Source organism: Danio aesculapii, chromosome 11 (genome assembly GCF_903798145.1).
Source record: "Danio aesculapii chromosome 11, fDanAes4.1, whole genome shotgun sequence".
Lineage (NCBI taxonomy): Eukaryota > Metazoa > Chordata > Actinopteri > Cypriniformes > Danionidae > Danio > Danio aesculapii.
Window position 1 is genome coordinate 34,884,824 of NC_079445.1, and position 18,213 is coordinate 34,903,036.

Sequence of the window (18,213 nt, forward strand, 5' to 3'; positions counted from 1 at the left end):
TGTACCAATAGGCGTGAGGGAGAGATTCAAATATATCAAAAGATATTTAATAAATTTTAAATGATATATTTGATGACAGTTTTGTAATTCACGTGGTTGTAAAATGTTTAATTTCCCTTTACCTCATATATACAAACGTTGTTACGTATTTCTTGGTTTTCTGAAAACGTATGTGGTTGAAAACACCCCTCTGCTGGACGTTTGAAGCATGCGGCGCACGTCTGGCTGGAAGAAGTTGAGCAGCAGAGAGAGCTTGAAAGGATGCAGGGAAGATGGCGATGAATGTAAAGAACAGAGATGCTTTTTATTCAGGTGCTGACTATTGCAATATCTACAGCTCTCAGCCTGTAAACTATGGAGATTGCAGCCATTATTTCCCTCGGATGACAGGTAAGACAAGACAATGTTTTTGAAATGGTTTTCATTGCAGTGCGTTATAAGTGATGCTCTGCATCATATTTGCTTTGCCCTGCAATTACTTAAAATACGTGCTTATTTTCAAATAATGGTAAAATTGAGGAGCATAAATGCTTTGATGTCAGTCTAGCAGAAACCATGGACAAATTAATAATGGATATCCATATCTGCATTGCCTATGATGATAATAACAGATCAAATGTTAATAGAACACTATGTACACGACTAACATATTTAAAATATCATTGAATTTCTCAAGATGCAGCTTCTCTTCCCATTATGTTAAGATATTGCTTAAGCTCTACATGGATGTTGTATTTGCATTGCATGTCAACCTCAAATACATGTAAGCTTTTAAAATACAACATTTTCCAAAGAGAGTACTCTTATCATTTATTCATTCTCTTATATACTGTAGAAACATGCAGAATGATGCATGAGGCATGTTGAGTGAGGCATATGATGGTAGGTTCTGCCCATGTTCATATAAGCCTTGGTCAAATATGAAACAAATAGCCGTGCTGATATGAAGAGACATGCAATATCAGTCGAAACACTACCTGCTGTCTTTACAAAACACAATCGAACACAAGGTTAAGGGTGGATTTGTTGAAGGACTCCTAGGCAAGTTCTTTCATCTAATTGATCAGGATATAAAATGCTCAGTTTATATTTATTGCACGCCAGAGCACTCTGTTCTTGGTTGAAGTGTTAAAGTGGCTCTGATATACAGTTGGACACCATACAGCTCTGAGACAAAAGCCATTGAAATCCATAAGCCAAAACAGAAGGATGAATTGTGCGAGGATCTTAACAAACACAAATCATCCCTTAAGCACACAGAGCAATCATGCACGTAATGCATTTATTCTGCTCTCAATAATTGATGCTGTCACAGAACAAATGTGCAATGCACGAACAACTTAGAAGTGTTTTGCAGCAGTCAGTGGTGTAAAACAACCTGCAGCATCAAGTGATAGGACTGCTTTACCTTCTCATGTGCCCGGCATACCTTGCATTATAGATGCCCGATGGGAACAATCCTCCCTATATCTGAAAATATTTGATGCCAGTACTGATGAAAGAGCAGATGTTTGTTGCCATGCTCCGACTAAACTTTGCAGAGTAAATTTAATCTAAATGAAAGAGAGCAGGTATATGTGTCCCTGACCTTGAGATGGGACTGTGGGTTCTACTTAGACCTATTTCTGGGCTTGTATTCTCTGATGACCAAGAGATATCAAGTTTGTTTTCAGGTCAAAAGGAGAAGAATGTGAAATGGTTGGGTACTGTTATTTTTTGTAACACTGCAAATGATGATAAAGTTACATTCAAGTAAATTATCTTATAATTGGCTGTTTCAAATCTGTATGAAAGTCAAAGGAAACCTGTTTGGTGACAAAAATACTTATCTCAACTATATATATGTATATACACAGTTGAAGTCGTTATTATTAGCCCCCCTGTTTATTTTTTCCCCAATTTCTGTTTAACGGAGAGAAGATTTTTTTCCAACACATTTCTAAGCTTAATAGTTTTAATAACTCATTTCTAATAACTGATTTATTTTATCTTTGTCATGATGACAGTAATTAATATTTAACTAGATTTTTTTCAAGACACTTCTATACAGCTTAAAGTGACATTTAAAGGCTTAAGTAGGGTAATTATGTTAACTAGGCAAGTTAGGGTAATTAGGCAAGTTATCGTAAAACGATGGTTTGTTCTGTAGACTATCGGAAAAAATATAGCTTAAAGGGGCTAATAATTTTGACCTTAAAAACATAAACATAATTTAGGAAATATAAAAAAAATAAAAATTCAAAGGGGGGCTAATAATTCTGACTTCAATTTGACACTTCTTTTTTCATTCCACAGGGATGGAATCATGGAATAAAGGGAGTCATACAGGTTTAGAAAGGCTTGAGATTTACCACAAAAAAAAAAAATGGGTTATGGGTAGGGCCAGACGAAATCTGCAGACATTTTTTGCTATTTCTGCGCAGAATTGAGTTAAAAATCTGCAGATTTATGCGGAATTATTTTAGTAGTATCATAACTAAAACCTTAATATGAAATAAAATGTAATACCTTTTTAACTTTTATTTAATGTTTACAATACAAATCCAATTAGATTCACTTTATTTGGTAAACAAAGCAAGTCTCTCATATAACATCTCTACTAAAAGACATATTATTCATATTATAAAATAATATTTTAGTCACCAAACATATTTAGAAATTGAAAGATGATACAATTAAATTCAAGCAAAATATTGCAAAAAAAAAACAACCTATAACCTTTTCTGAGGGGCGACGCAGTGGCGCAGTAGGTAGTGCTGTCATCTCACAGCAAGAAGGTCGCTGGTTCGTGCCTCTGCATGTTCTGCCTGCGTTCGCGTGGGTTTCTTCCAGGTGCTCCGGTTTCCCCCACAGTCAAAAGACATGCGGTACAAGTGAATTGGGTAGGCTAAATTGTCCGTAGTGTATGTGTGTGAATGAGTGTGTATGGATGTTTCCCAGAGATGGGTTGCGGCTGGAAGGGCATCCGCTGCGTAAAACATATGCTGGATAAGTTGGTGGTTTATTCCGCTGTGGCGACTTCAGATTAATAAAGGAAGTAAGTGCAAAGAAAATGAATGAATGAACCTTTTCTGAAAGTCATCATGGCGTTTTTCTTTTATTATTTCAGCAAATAGCATTGTGAAAAAAAAATTGTTGTACTCTCCCATTGGCTGCGCTTTAAGTTTACCTAACTATGACGACTTTTGCTGCGACGATCTAACGATTTGTTAAAGTTGGCATGCAACACAAACTAATTCGATTTTCTGCCTCTAGTGTGACAGGTGAAACTTGTACTTCTCAAACAAGAAAAAATATAAGACAGCTGGCAGTTTATGCTGGCAGTTATAAAAATGTGTCTTATGATTTCAATGAACTATTTTGGGGCAGGATTATATTGCACGTCTTTGGAAAAAATGCACAAATTTTTTGTTTTAGTTTTCATTCATTCATTCATTTTCTTTTTGGCTTAATCCCTTTATTAATCAGGGGACGCCACAGCAGAATGAACCGCAAACTTATCCAGCATATGTTTTACGCAGCGGATGCCCTTCAAGCTGCAACTCATCACTGGGAAACACCCATGCACTCTCATTCACACACATACACTACGAACAATTTAGCTTACCTATTTCACCTAGTGCATGTCTTTGGACTTGTGGGGGAAACCAGAGCACCTGGAGGAAACCCATGCGAACACGAGGACAACATGCAAATTCCACACAGAAATGCCAACTGACCCAGTCAAAGATCGAAACAGTGACCTTCTTGCCATGAGGCGACAATGCTAACAACTGTGCCACCCCGCCGCCTGTTTTAGTTTTAGCAAAACAATTTGTCAATTAACCAGTCGAGATAATTGGAGCTTGGTATAGCCATTTGGGGGAGGTCAGAAACCAGTTTGTTTTTTTATATATTTTGTTTAAATAGGAAATTAAATATTCAGTATTGCGCCACTGTGGCTCAGTGGTTAGCACTGTCGCCTCACAGCAAGAAGGTCACTGATTCGAGTCCTGGCTGGGCCAGTTGGCATTTCTGTGTGGAGTTTGCATGTTCTCCTCAAGTTTGCGTGGGTTTCCTCCAGGTGCTCTGGTTTCCCCCACAGTCCAAAGACATGCGGTACAGGTAATCTATTGTAATGTGTATTTATACTGCGCATTTATTGTGTATGGCCATACACCCAAAGTGCTTCACAATCATGAGGGGGGTCTCCCACAGCACCACCAGTGTGCAGCATCCACTTAGATGATGCGACGGCAGCCACAGGATAACGGCGCCAGTGCGCTCACCATACACCAGCTATAGAAGTGGAGAGACAGTGATAGAGCCAATTTGGTAGATAGGGATGATTAGGAGGCCATGATGGGTAAGGGCCGATGGAGGGAATTTGGCCAGGACAGCAGGACTACACCCCTGCACTTTACAAGAAATGCCATGGGATTTTTAATAACCACAGAGAGTCAGGACCTCGGTTTAACGTCTCATCTGAAAGACAGCGCCCACTGACAGTATGGTGTCCGCTTCACTATACTGGGGCATTAGGACTCACACAGACCACATGTTGAGTGCCCCCTGCTGGCCTCTCTAACACCCCTTCCAGGTGAACTGGATAAACAAAATTGTCCAGTGTGTATGTGAATGAGTGTGTAAGGGTGTATAAAACATATGCTGTAATAGTTGGTGGTTCATTCCGCTGTGGTGACTTCTGAAATAGAGACCAAGCCGATGAAAAATGTAGGAATGAATATTTAGTATTAATTTTTGCATAATTTTTAAAAATAAGCAAGAACACCATGAAACCATAGATAAGGAGCACTGGCTATGAAGATCTTTTGCAACAAGCATGCAGTTTTATTTATTATAAATCATTAATCATTCATTTATTTTCCTTCGGCTTAGTCCCTTATTTATCAGAGGTCGCCACAGCAGAATGAACGGCCAACTATTCCGGCATATGTTTCACGCAATGGATGCCATTCCAGCTGCAACCCAGTACTGGGAAACACCCATACACTCTCGCATTCACACACACTATAATACACTACGGCCAATTTTGTTTACCCAATTCACCTATAGTGCATGTCTTTGGACTGTGGGGGAAACAAGAGCACCCGGAGTAAACCCACGCAAACACAGGGAGAACATGCAAACTCCACACAGAAATACCTCCTGGCACAGCCTTGACTCGAACCAACAACCTTCTTGCTGTGAGGCGACAGAACTAACCACTGAGCCACCGTGCCACCTATAAATCATTAATGTTTTCAAATGAAATAAAAAAGTTCAAATTGTTCCATTTAAGATTATAAACAAAGCGGCATTTAAAAATTCCAAATTCCAGGAAGTGGTGTTCTAATGATGACAGCGTCCAGGCAATCGGAAACACGACCATTTGGCGCATTCTTATGTCTATTTTGGTCTTCTGAATCATTGTTGTCATGATCCCGTCGGAATTAATACACTGGAAATATCACACAGCCACAAAACAGCTGACCGTCCAACCCCCCGCTCGCCCGGCCTCAGATGTGCCGAAGCGCCAAACATGCGCTGAGTTCAGGAGACAGAAGTCAGCCCTAATCACATCTACAGCAGGCCATACTGCACAAATTCATTCCAGCTACAGAAAGAGCGATGCACAAAACATGGCTCTTACATTTATCTGTGCTATTATTAGAATGGCTCATTTGTCGCTCTAAATATGTATATGGCCTTTACATCGCTGTTGTGTATAGCCCAGAGGTCTTATGTTATGTTTCAGCAGATTTGTTAGCTAAGGATAAATATCTAAAACTACAGAGCTGTGAAATTAATGTGGACATCGTAGCGGTTATACATTTGATTTAGTAAGCATGAGATGGAGAAGTAGTTGAGTTGAGTATGACTGCACCTTGACAAATCTGAGGACAGCATTGAGATTTTATTTGAACTACCAAGACAGACACAAGAGTCTCACAAAACAAAACATAAGTAAATGGCATCATTGTATAAACCACAAAAAGTCATCCAAGTGCATATTATATGTTAAGTCAATACAAAGACTATAGAATACACAGGACGTGTTACTCGAATAGTTTTGAATGAGGAAAAGTGTCAATATGGTGAATGAAGCCCCACCTACTAGTACATGGGCCAATCATCGATCGATATAGATCGACGTTTCTCCAGGGGAGAAGCTTGAATCAGATGTGTGCTGTTACAACAGTTTGGCGGTCAACAAATGCACTGATATAGAACGTACTTTTCTAACGGTCGAGTAGTACATTTGAACTCAAATGCAGTACCTACTGAGTAGCAGGCGATTTCGAACTCAGCCATTCATTCTATGTAGAATGTACTTTTCTAATGGTTGTGTAGTAAGTTTAAATACAAATGTAGTATCTACTCGAGTAGTAGGCGATTTTAGATGCAGCACATGTGTGTGCGGGTGCCTGGTGTTTGTAAAAGAAAAAAAAGCACTATACCTGACTGTTACAACTTTGTCAATCAATAAAAATCCATGCAATTAGGTCAAAAATGCAGATTTCACTTGGTATCAAGTTGATCACAGTTTTCATTGCCCTGAAAATGAAAAACGTGATAGGTTTGAAAGTGACTTCAGTTTGAGTGGTGCTTCATAAATGTGTGTGCTATCAATAGTGGATTACACTGCAGTTTCACTAGTGTTATGCCACTTTTTGAAGAAAAAACATGTTCACCTTCTTCATTCTGATGCCTAAATTCTGTCATTTGGCTTTCCAGGTCCAGACCCGATTCTGAAGCCTCCTATTAGTTTGATGTGTCAGCAGCCACCTCAGCCCTTCCAGGCCATGACCCCGACTCAGAACCTCAGACCTCCACCAGTGATGATGCCTGACCCCTTGCCATTCCCACACTGCACTCCATTAACCGTAAAGCCACCCCCTCATCTCCAGTTGCCCACCAACGCACCCATCCCAGCACCTCCTGTCATCAGCCCAAAGCCCCCCGAGGAAGACACTCAGGCTGTGTCCACTGACCAGGAAGCCACTCTGGAAGAGCTTTGCAAACCTTTGTACTGTAAGCTTTGCAATGTCACTCTCAACTCTGCTCAACAGGCTCAGGCACATTATCAGGTAATCTAAAACCCATGAGGTAAGAAAATAAGTCAGTAAATTAATTCACAATCTGACTTCACGTCAACAAAAGCAGTTTTGCATTGCACAATTGTCTGTTGATAGTTAGCCTTGATTATTTTACTGCATGCTCTCACAATCAGGAGTTTATACTTTCAGTTTTGGTTTCTTTCAGCGAGTTGTTTTTCTTGAGTTCCTTGTCTTTGCTGCGATGAAGCACGCAATCTATCCTTTGTTTTGTCTACAGGGGAAAAACCACAGTAAGAAGCTGCGCAATTTTTATGCCGGTAGCCAGCAGCCTCCTCCCATTACAATTCCAGAAGTAGTAGAGCCTGTTTCCCAGCAACCCTCAGCCACTCCACCCACAGATTCTGCTAATGCGACTGCCAACCAGGTGCTTATGACTCTGAACTGCTGCATTTCTGTCTAAACAAGTACCTTTTTAAAGATGTCTGGGAATAGGGCTGGATGATATATTTATATATTTTTTTTACTTATTTAACAATATTTACAATGGCTTTGGTAGCAATGTCTATTAGGAGTGCAATGAAATGGAAATTCTGGCCAATACTGATACTGATTTATTCAAGGTAAAAACTTGGAATGGCCTGATATGGCCACCGATATATTGTGCATCACTGATGTCTATAGGAAATTGGGCTGATAATCTATAAATGTCTTATTACCAATAACGCTTTATATTTGGAAGAAGATAATTGATATTTAAGGCAATAAATATAAGTCTTGAAATGATTTTTTCTGTGCCTGATTACAAAAACAACAACAACAACAAAGCAATTCTGAAGTGCTTTTCTTCATGGTGAAAAACTCGATAAGGCCCGATATGGCCACCGATATATTGTGCATCACTACAGAAATTTGGGCTAATAACTGCATCTGTCTATAGAAATTTAGGCTGATAACCGATAAATGTCTTATTACCGATAATTCTTTATATTTGGAAGCCGATAATTGATATCTAAGCCAATAAATATGAATCTTAAATAGAATTTTTCAGTGCCTGATTACAAAAACAACAACAACAAAAAAGCAATTCTGAAGTCTTTTTCTTCATGGTGAAAAACTCGATAAGGCCCGATATGGCCACCGATATGGCCACCGATATATTGTGCATCACTATAGAAATTTGGGCTAATAACTGCGTCTGTCTATAGAAATTTGAGCTGATAAATGATAAATATCTTATTACTGATAACCTTATATATTTAGAAGCCGATAATTGATATTTAAGCTGATAAATATAAATCTTCAAATGATTTCGTCTGGGCCTGATTATAAAACAACAAAAACAACAAAAAAGCAATTCTGAAGTCCTTTTCTTCATGGTGAAAAACTCGATATGGCCATTAATATATTGTGCATCACTATAGAAATTTGGGCTGATAACCGATAAATGTCTTATTACCGATAGTTCTTTATATTTGGAAGCCGATAATTGATATTTGAGCCGATAAATATAAAACTTAAAATGAATTTTTCTGTGCCTGACTACAAAAACAACAACAACAATAACAACAACAACAAAAAAGCAATTCTGAAGTCTTTTTCTTCATGGTGAAAAACTCGATAAGGCCCGATATGGCCACCGATATATTGTGCATCACTATAGAAATTTGGGCTGATAACTGATAAATATCTTATTACCAATAACTATATATTTAGCTCGATATGGCCACCGATATATTGTGCATCACTATAGAAATTTGGACTAATTACTGATAAATATCTGATTACTGATGACTCTTTATATTTAAAAGGCAATAACCAATATTAAGCTGATCAATACAAATCTGGAAATACATTTTTTTGCGCCTTATTAGAAAACAATCAAACACTCCCAACATCTGGTTTTCCCTTCTCTCAAGCACAAACTCTTTTAAAGTGAGCGTCTGCTGTGAATTGCACCTATCAAAAAGTAGTAGATCATTTGGCAGAAATTCTTCATAATTTGTTAATTTCCTATAATTGCTTTTCTTATTGGGGAAAAAACAATATCAGTCAAAATAAGCATATATCGGAATACCGATATATGTACACAATGCTGGAAAACAATTAATATGCACTAATATCTACATATCTATTTGCCTAAGAATAGCATATCATCAAAAGCTTAAAATGACCAAAATACATTGTTTTTTTTTTTATCTTTATCATCCAGCCCTATCTGACAATATCTTTTAAGTGCAGTTTGATCATGCGGTGTCACTCCACAAACATCCATTCACCAAGTCCAGCTTGATAGTAATCAGAGACGTCTCAGTCGACATGAACCTTTCATCACTCGACTTTTTATAAAAGCTCCACTGTCATTGTCCCGTTTGCAGCTACTCACTAAGGGTGCCAGCAGAGTAATACTGGCCACGGAAAACGACTACTGCAAGCTGTGCGATGCCTCCTTCAGCTCCCCCGCCGTGGCCCAGGCACACTATCAGGGCAAAAACCACGCCAAAAGACTGCGTCTGGCCGAGGCGCAGCAGAACGCCACGTCCTCGTGAGTCTCTCACACCCACACATGCTCCAAGATAAAACAGACAGTAAACATGGAAAATCCTCCTGTGTTTGTGGGTGGTGTCGTTTCAGCCGTTTTTATTGAGGCATCAGATATGCAGTTTGTCCTGCGCTTGGGAATATCGTCGGATGCAAAACAGACGGGTTATGGCCCATTTTGTTGGGTTTGTTTACATTCATTTAGAAGACATTCTTATCAAAAAGAACTCGCAATTAAGGATTGTAGAAGCAAGTCAAATCAACAGAAGTTAGTCTAACATTGTGTGAAAAACAAGGGTTGTTTTTTAACAGAACAAATGAGAAACAAATAGATCAATTTAGCATAGAATAGAATAGAATAGAAGTGTTAGTGTTGGAGGAGCTGGAGCCTTTTATGAATGTAAATATGCTTTTATCAAATACACTCACCGGCCACTTTATTAGGTACACCTTACTAGTATAGGGCTGGACCCACGTTTGCCCTCAAAACTGCCTTAATCTTACGTGGCATAGATTCAACAAGGTACTGGCAATATTCCTCAGAGATTTTGGTCCATACTGACATGATAGCATCATGCAGTTGCAGCAGATTTGTCGGCTACACATCCATGATGCGAATCTCCCGTTTCACCATATCCCAAAGGTGCTCTATTGGTTTGAGATCTGGTGACTGTGGAGGCCATTTGAGTACAGTGAACTCATTGTCATGTTCAAGAAACCCGTCTGAGATTAATCGCACTTTATGACATGGCACTTTATCCTGCTGTAAGTAACCATCAGAAGATGGGTACACTGTGGTCATAAAGGGATGGACATGGTCAGCAACAATACTCAGGTAGGCTGTGGCGTTGACACGATGCTCAATTGGTACTAATGGGCCCAAAGTGTGCCAAGAAAATATCCTCCACACCATTATACCACCACCAGCCTGAACCATTGATACAAGGCAGGATGGATCCATGCTTTCATGTTGTTGATGCCAAGTTCTGACCCTACCACTCAGTGTGGTCTTCTGCTGCTGTAGCCCATACGCCTCAAGGTTGGAGGTGTTGTGCGTTCAGAGATGCTCTTCTGCAGACCTCAGTTGTAACGAGTGGTTATTTGAGTTACTGTTGCCTTTTTATCAGCTCAAACCAGCTGGAATCAACAAGGCGTTTGCACCCACAGAACTGCCGCTCACTATATATTTTCTCTTTTTCGGACCATTCTCTGTAAACGCTAGGCATGATTGAGCATGAAAATGCCAGTAGATCAGCAGTTTCTGAAATACTCAGACCAGCCAGGCTGGCACCAACAACCATACCATGTTCAAAGTCACTTAAATCACATTTCTTCTCCATTCTGATGCTCGATTTGAACTGCAGCAGATCATCTTGACCATGTCTACATGCGTTAAAGCATTGAGTTGCTGCCATATAATTAGCTGATTGGAAATTTGCATTAACAAGCAGTTGGACAAGTGTATGTAAAAAGTGGCCAGTCAGTGTATATCTAGGATCTAAATCTGACGGTTTTTTTTATCCTAAAATCTTGATGAAAAGAAAATCCATGTGTATGCTTTAAACACATCAGACATTTTGTATGGAGGAAGAGGCTTTTCATGTGAGATCGATCTTCAGGCTGTTTTTGCATTGATAAGTGAGGCTCTCATTGAAATGCTGCTTTGGCTGATGTTGAGCGGCCTGATAACAAACCCAGAAATACACATCCTGTTTCACTCCAAACCCAAGATTGTATCTGAACAAACATGTCTGTGGCCAGTTAAGCTAGGTTTGAATCCTTAGAACCAACAAATAAGCTAAAAGTGAGGGAAAATGTATATGATATACCCAAACCAATGAATATGTCATTGTTTTGGGTAATAAAGAGTGAAAATTAATTACATATTTTCAATGGGTTTCCCTTGATTTCATGAATCATTCACATAATTACTTAAATGTTTTTAAAAATTCAAAATTATACTATTTATAACATGTTTGTACTTAAGACAATATTGTGATTCAGTGAGACATAATCATTAAATGTTTGTAGAAATTGTTTTAATAAATCTTTTTATTATTTTGCATTAAACTTATATTGTAACATTTGTATATTTCAAAGACTGTGTTCATGGACTAAAATGTATAATATTGCCAAATATTTGTTTAAAAAAAACTGTGTTCTAGATTAGTTCATTTTAGTACTGTGAAAAAATTGCAAGGTATTCATCTTGTAGGTTAAAAAAAAAAGATATGTTTCATAGCACTTATATTCATATTAAGATATGTAACATACTCAAAAGGTTAAATAACTATATCCATTTATAAATAGGGGTTTTCATATAATGTTTTTATTTTCCAGAGACCTGTCGGACACTCAGAGACGGCCACGGAAAGAAGGGTATGAGTATCGATTAATGAAGAACCGCAGGACTCAGTTTAACACTGCCATGCCAGGTACTGTCCACACACATTCATCTCAACCTATAGTTTAGTAGACAGATTTTTGCCATCATGTGATCTTGCCCCACGGGTTCAGTTTTCTGCTCAGTGGTCCAAGCTGTGGTGCAAAACCTCCATTTGTGATCAGTGCTTTGGCAGCAGAGCACTTGGCAGCTGCGTGTGCTAGCTTGCCAGCCTGTGCTAATGTAGCGCAATGCGCTAGTCTCGCTAAATGCAGGCCTCAAGCCAAGGCTTTGGTCTGTGTAAGTCGATCCTTCACCCCACGTCAGCCAGGGCTCACGAACGTCACCCACACGATGGCAGATCTCAATCACACACATGCCCCCATTGCCCTGCACTCCTGTCCTCACTTACATACTGAAACACACAGCATTCACTAGCTGCACTATAGGCCAAAGTCAAGCGCTTACACATTGTGCTTCATCAAATGGAAATTAGCTGTTTTTTCACTAAATGAAATGAAAATTATATATCTTTTCCTCATATGTAGCACAATACAGTATGTACGATAACTGCAAATTGTAAATGTGGTATTTTAAATTCTTTTTACTTAAACCATTAGGGTGTCCACGGGGTCTTAAAAAGTATTAAAAGTTGATAAATCAATATAGAGAAATTTAAGGCTCTTAAAAGTATTAAAAAGTCTTAAATTCTATTTTGCAAGGTATTAAATTTTATATCATTTTTGATTATACAATGTATGGTTGTATGCTAAACCTGAATTAAATCTGTGAATATCAGGATGCTGTGTAGTTTATAAAATCAATGAAATCCTACTAGATATGACATCATGCTGCTTTGTTTACAGCCGTAACCAAGGCAACACCATTATTTCTGCAGTTCTATAGGTTGTATTAGGTTATATTCATATACTGAATTATATTATTATTCAGTATATGAATAATGTTTTAGTTTTGGATTAGTTTCTTACATGAATATTTAGTAAATATATACTGTAAGTTAAAATCTGATGACCCTGTCTGTTGCGATTGGTCGACTGTGTTCAGCACGAGACAGAAAGAATCACCCACCACGGCTTATCAACAATTTTGAAATAGTCAGAGTGCAGAGTGTATGTGTGAGCCCAATCCGAGAGTGCATTAAATCAATGCAGTTAAACACCAGCATATGTCTATTCTTAACTATATGTAATAACAGTGACGCACATTCAGTATTAATCCACACAGCGGCAAAAGTTGAACTATTTTGAAACTTGACCGCTGCACTTGTAGGAACAGCTGATGGGGGCCACAGCAATGACAAACGGCAAAGGATTGCCAGCACACAAATGCATTTAATTTCGTAAAGAAAGCGGCACGTGTGGCATTTTCAACGTGGCCTTAGACACAACATGTAAATTTAAAGAGCCAACCAGATACAGTACAAACTGTGTGGAGGGATTACAAGTAAGAAAACACAATTAAATACACATTTTGCAAGCTAGAGAATACAAGAAGGCAACCGTTTAATCACACTCACTTACACTTGTGAAAGTGAGGAGGAAACTGATCCATGAACTGTGTACTGATAAAATCCCATATATCAATAGTCTTTTCTGATCCTTTCTTTAACAAACAGCGGACGAATCCCCTGTTGCAGGGTAAATTTTTGCATTGATCACCAAAACATTGACTCATTAATATTCACTCATCTTCAGTGATGATCAGTCCCACACACACCGCCACTCTGCTAGCGTTTGAAGGGAAAGGCACGTTCATGTTTTACCGGATCCGAAACTTCATATTTGGTATTGTTTCGTGTCGACGTCGATACGAAAAGGCAAAAGATTTGGACGAACGACGAATCATTTAAACAAATCTTTTGTTAAAAAAATCTATTATTTTTAAACATGATGCACTTTCGGATTTAACCCTTAGCTCGATGTTTTCGTTCACTTAAAGTTGTGATATACACTGCATGGAAGGTCATTTTCAAAAACCCATAATAGGGCCTCTTTAAAATATATATTTGTAATATTGTAAAACTACACACCATACTTTCCACTCATTTAATACATGTTTTCTGAATAAAACGGTTAGTACTTACTGACTCCAGAACATGCTAAAGTTTACACATCGACCTGCACTTCAAATGTCAGTGTGACTATGCATTTATAATCTTATACATCCGCTTGTAGCTGTTTATTTGATGTTTCATGACCTGACATGTTTCCTGTGCTGTTTCAGGCCCTTACTACAACCCACGGCCGAGGCAGCGTATCCCACGAGACCTTGCCATGTGCGTCACACCCAGTGGCCAGTTCTACTGCTCCATGTGTAACTCGGGTGCAAGCGAGGAGGCCGAATTTCGTCTACACCTGGAGAGCAAACAGCACAAAAGCAGAGTGTCAGAGCAGCGCTACCGCAGTGAGATGGAGAACCTGGGATACACTTAAGAAGATGAGGGATTCAGAGGAAATAACCTTGCCATTTTGCAAGTAGCCACTTTTGTTTTAAAATGGAAGATGTTTTTGTTTCTTTATGTGATTAATATGTTATTCCATAAGCAGTTTATGAGCTATTATTCACACACATTGCAAAGCAAAGTTTCTTTTGTGCCAGAATAAGAGGCCATTTGTGAGAGGTTTATTTAATATGTTGAAGTCAAAATTATTAGTCCTCCTGTGAATTTTTTCTTTTTCAAATATTTCCTAAATGGGGCGTCACGGTGGCGCATTGGGTAGCATGATCGCCTCACAACAAGAAGGTCGCTGGTTCGAGCATCGGCTGGGTCAGTTGGCATATCTGTGTGGAGTTTGCACGGTCTTCTCGTGTTCGTGTGGGTTTTCCTTCGGGTGCTACCCCCACAGTCCAGAGAAATGCGGTATAGGTGAATTGAATAAGCTAAATTGGCCATATTGTATGTGTGTGAATGCAATATGTATGTATGGGTGTTTCCCAGTGTTGGGTTGTGGCTGGAAGGGCATTCACTGCGTAAAACATATGCTGGATAAGTTGGCGGTTCATTCTGCTGTGGCAACCCCTGATTAATAAAGCGACTGAGCCGAAAAGAAAATGAATGAACGATATTTCCCAAATGATGTTTAATAAAGCAAAGAATTTTTTACAGCATGTCTGATAATATTTTTTCTTCTCGTGAAAGTCTTATTTGTTTTATTTTAGGTAGAATAAAAGCTGTTTTTTTTACCAGTTTAAGGTCAATATTATTAGCCCCCTTAAGCAATATTTGTTTTCGATTGTCTTCGGAACGAACCACCGTAATGCAATGACTTGCCTAATTACCCTAACTTGCCTAGATAACCTAATTAAGCCTTTAAATTGCACTTTAGGCTAAATACTAGTATCTAATAATTCTGACTTCAACTGCATATTTAGGAAGTAATTGTGTATATAATTAGCGTTAAAGTAGTAAATTCTTATCCTAGATCGCCTTATGAGCAGGTACATCAATATCAGTCTTGTTTACTGCACTGTCTTGGATTAACTACATTCAGTTTTTATAAATAATGTTTTTTTTTGTTGTTGTTTACAATGATTCAAATGAATCTTGAAGAGGTAGTAAGTATATACACATTTTAGTTTTTTTTCCAAAACTATATTCTGTGTGCAATGTATCCTTCAGAAAGGGACAAATCTAGCAGCAGTCATTTACCTAGACAAACAAAAGTGGCAATCCTACTCACCCTGAGCCGCAGATTCACTGTGTTTCTTCAGGAGCTCCAGAATGAACACCGCCGATCCTCACATCAAAATAAGAGAGTAAATGCAGCGGCTCTCCAGCGTTCCTGCTGAATGTACTGTGAAAGCGATGACAATAGATCAACCTGTTTACTTCGATGTACCTGGAAATGTTCATTCTGATAAACATCATTTTGGGCCATATATGCAGTATTGTTAACTAGCATGCATTTATTTGGGAGATTGTTGTTTAGTTTTATTTTTGCATTATCCAAAGGGAATCTCTCCATGGATTAAAGGGAGAAATGGAAAACATGGTTATTTTTAATAAGGCTGTACCGCCTGTGTTCCCCTACCTCACAACTATCTTTTTTTTTGAAAGACTTATTTTTGCCTTTGTTAAGTAAATAGGACCGTGTTATAGACAGGAAGTGAAGTGGGAGAGAGAGAAAGGGGGTATGGACGGGAAATGTACTCAAGTCAGGATTCGAACTCGGGATGCCCTTAAGTGCTACTGCACCATATGTCAGCGCGCTAACCACTAGGCTATTGCACTGACACCTCCTCACATCTATCTGATTTAGAGTAGTTTTGAAGCTAATCTGAGGCCCTGTTTTACCTGGTATTATCATATATTTTCAGTGATAGATCACAAATGATAATGCCAATGCATTACCGTTTTTCACCTACTAATACAGGGGAGTCCAAACTCGGTCCTGGAGGGCCGGTGTCCTGCAAAGTTTAGCTCCAACTTCTTTCAACACGCCTCCCTGGAAGTTTCTAGTATACCTAGAAAGACCTTGATTAGCTGGTTCAGGTGTGTTTAATTGGGGTTGTAACTAAAGTATGCAGGACACTGGCCCTGCAGGACCGAGTTTGGACACCCCTGTGCTAATAACACTTAATTAAAGGGTTAGTTCACGCAAATATATAAGATTGATGAAATTGCTATTTAATATCAGTTGTATACAGGGAATGAGAAAAATAATCATTGAACCTGTTATTTTTAGATGAGTACAAATTATAAACTATATAAAAACGTACTGAGAAATATATGATCTTTAAATGAATAGTGCACTTAAAAATGAAACATTGCTGAAATATATTCACCTTCAGGCAATTCTAGATTTATATTACCCAAATGTGTCTAAATCAACTCATCTCTAACTAGTAAAAACCATAAATGCTTGGTAAATATTCCGTTTTTTGGGAAAAGCAGGAGCTTTTAACAATTTAAGATGTTTTTTTTTTTGTTCATGGATGCATGATTTTGCACATAAACATCCCTTACCCCCTATTTTATCACTTAAAATGCTATAAATATTTTATCAAAGATATGTACTATATTATAAACCGAAAAGATGACCCAGTTTTATCCTCACTGTTTTTTCTTTGCTCTCAATCCTTTCTTAAATAAGGTATTTATGTAATATTTCAGAGTTGCTGTCACTGTTTGCAGAGATGCTGTTTGCTATTGTAGTTCTTCTCTGATTTAGTATTAGTTCTGCATGAGATTATTGCTGCTTGTATATATAAAATGACAACTGCTCTGCAAGAAAAGGACCAGAACTGAATCGCACTTGATAAGAAATGAAAAAGACAATGTTGTGCTACATGCTATATATATGATTACGCAGACGTCAACGTTCATTCAAATCAAATGTTTACAGTGAGAATCATCACGGGGGACTTTTGGGACAGTTTGTGGGACTAATGGACATCTTAAATGTGCCTCGGAGTATAAAGCCTACTCAACTGTGATGCTCGAGATTTCACGTTGTTCTGCTTTAAATATGTTTCCAGTAGGAGTTTTGCATATTCAAATACTGACCATTTATGTCAAGCTCTTTTTATATAAATGGCTAGGTGGTGATTTATATATATATATATATATATATATATATATATATATATATATATATATATATATATATATATATATATATATATATATATATATATATATATACACACACACACACAACAAAAGTCTTGTCGTCAATCCCAGTTGTAAGAGCAACACATAATAGCTTGACTTCTAGTTGATCATTTAGAAAAGTGGCAGAAGGTAGATTTTTCTGATGAATCATCTGTTGAACTGCATCCCAATCATCACAAATACAGCAGAAGAGTATTGGAACCCGTATGGACCCAAGAATCTCACAGAAATCAGTCAAGTTTGGTGAAAGAAAAATAATGGTTTGGGGTTGCATTCAGTATGGGGGTGTGCGAAAGATCTGCAGAGTGGATGCAACATCAACAGCCTGAGGTATCAAGACATCTGTGCTGCTCATTACATTACAAACCACAAGAGTGGGCAAATTCTTCAGCAGGATAGCATTCCTTCTCATACTTCAGCCTCCACGTCAAAGATCCTGAAAGCAAAGAAGGTCAAGGTGCTCCAGGATTGGCCGGCCCAGTCACCAGACATGAACATTATTGAGCATGTCTGGGGTAAGATGAAGGAGGAGGTATTGAAGATGAATCCAAAGACTCTTGATGAACTCTGGGAGTCCTGCAATCACACTTTCTTTGACATTCCTGATGACTTTATTA

The 18,213-nt window shown here is 38.3% G+C and overlaps 1 protein-coding gene across 1 annotated transcript; it reads left to right on the forward strand.

The window, feature by feature from the left end:
• The first annotated feature begins 253 nt into the window (after positions 1-253).
• zmat3 (zinc finger, matrin-type 3) lies at positions 254-17,523 on the forward strand. Its single transcript, XM_056467658.1, has 6 exons — positions 254-390; positions 6,718-7,070; positions 7,318-7,464; positions 9,416-9,582; positions 11,919-12,013; positions 14,206-17,523. Exons 1-6 carry the CDS (start codon positions 273-275, stop codon positions 14,412-14,414), a joined length of 1,089 nt encoding a protein of 362 aa, XP_056323633.1. The 5' UTR covers positions 254-272; the 3' UTR covers positions 14,415-17,523.
• Positions 17,524-18,213: the final 690 nt, after the last annotated feature.

Bases quoted from the DNA above. Each gene is read 5' to 3' on its own strand.
- zmat3 (XM_056467658.1), top strand. From the start codon at position 273: ATGGCGATGAATGTAAAGAACAGAGATGCTTTTTATTCAGGTGCTGAC. The intron at 7,465-9,415 runs GTGCTTATGACT...TCCCGTTTGCAG, and splicing joins CTAATGCGACTGCCAACCAG to CTACTCACTAAGGGTGCCAG. The intron at 9,583-11,918 runs GTGAGTCTCTCA...TTTATTTTCCAG, and splicing joins CAGCAGAACGCCACGTCCTC to AGACCTGTCGGACACTCAGA.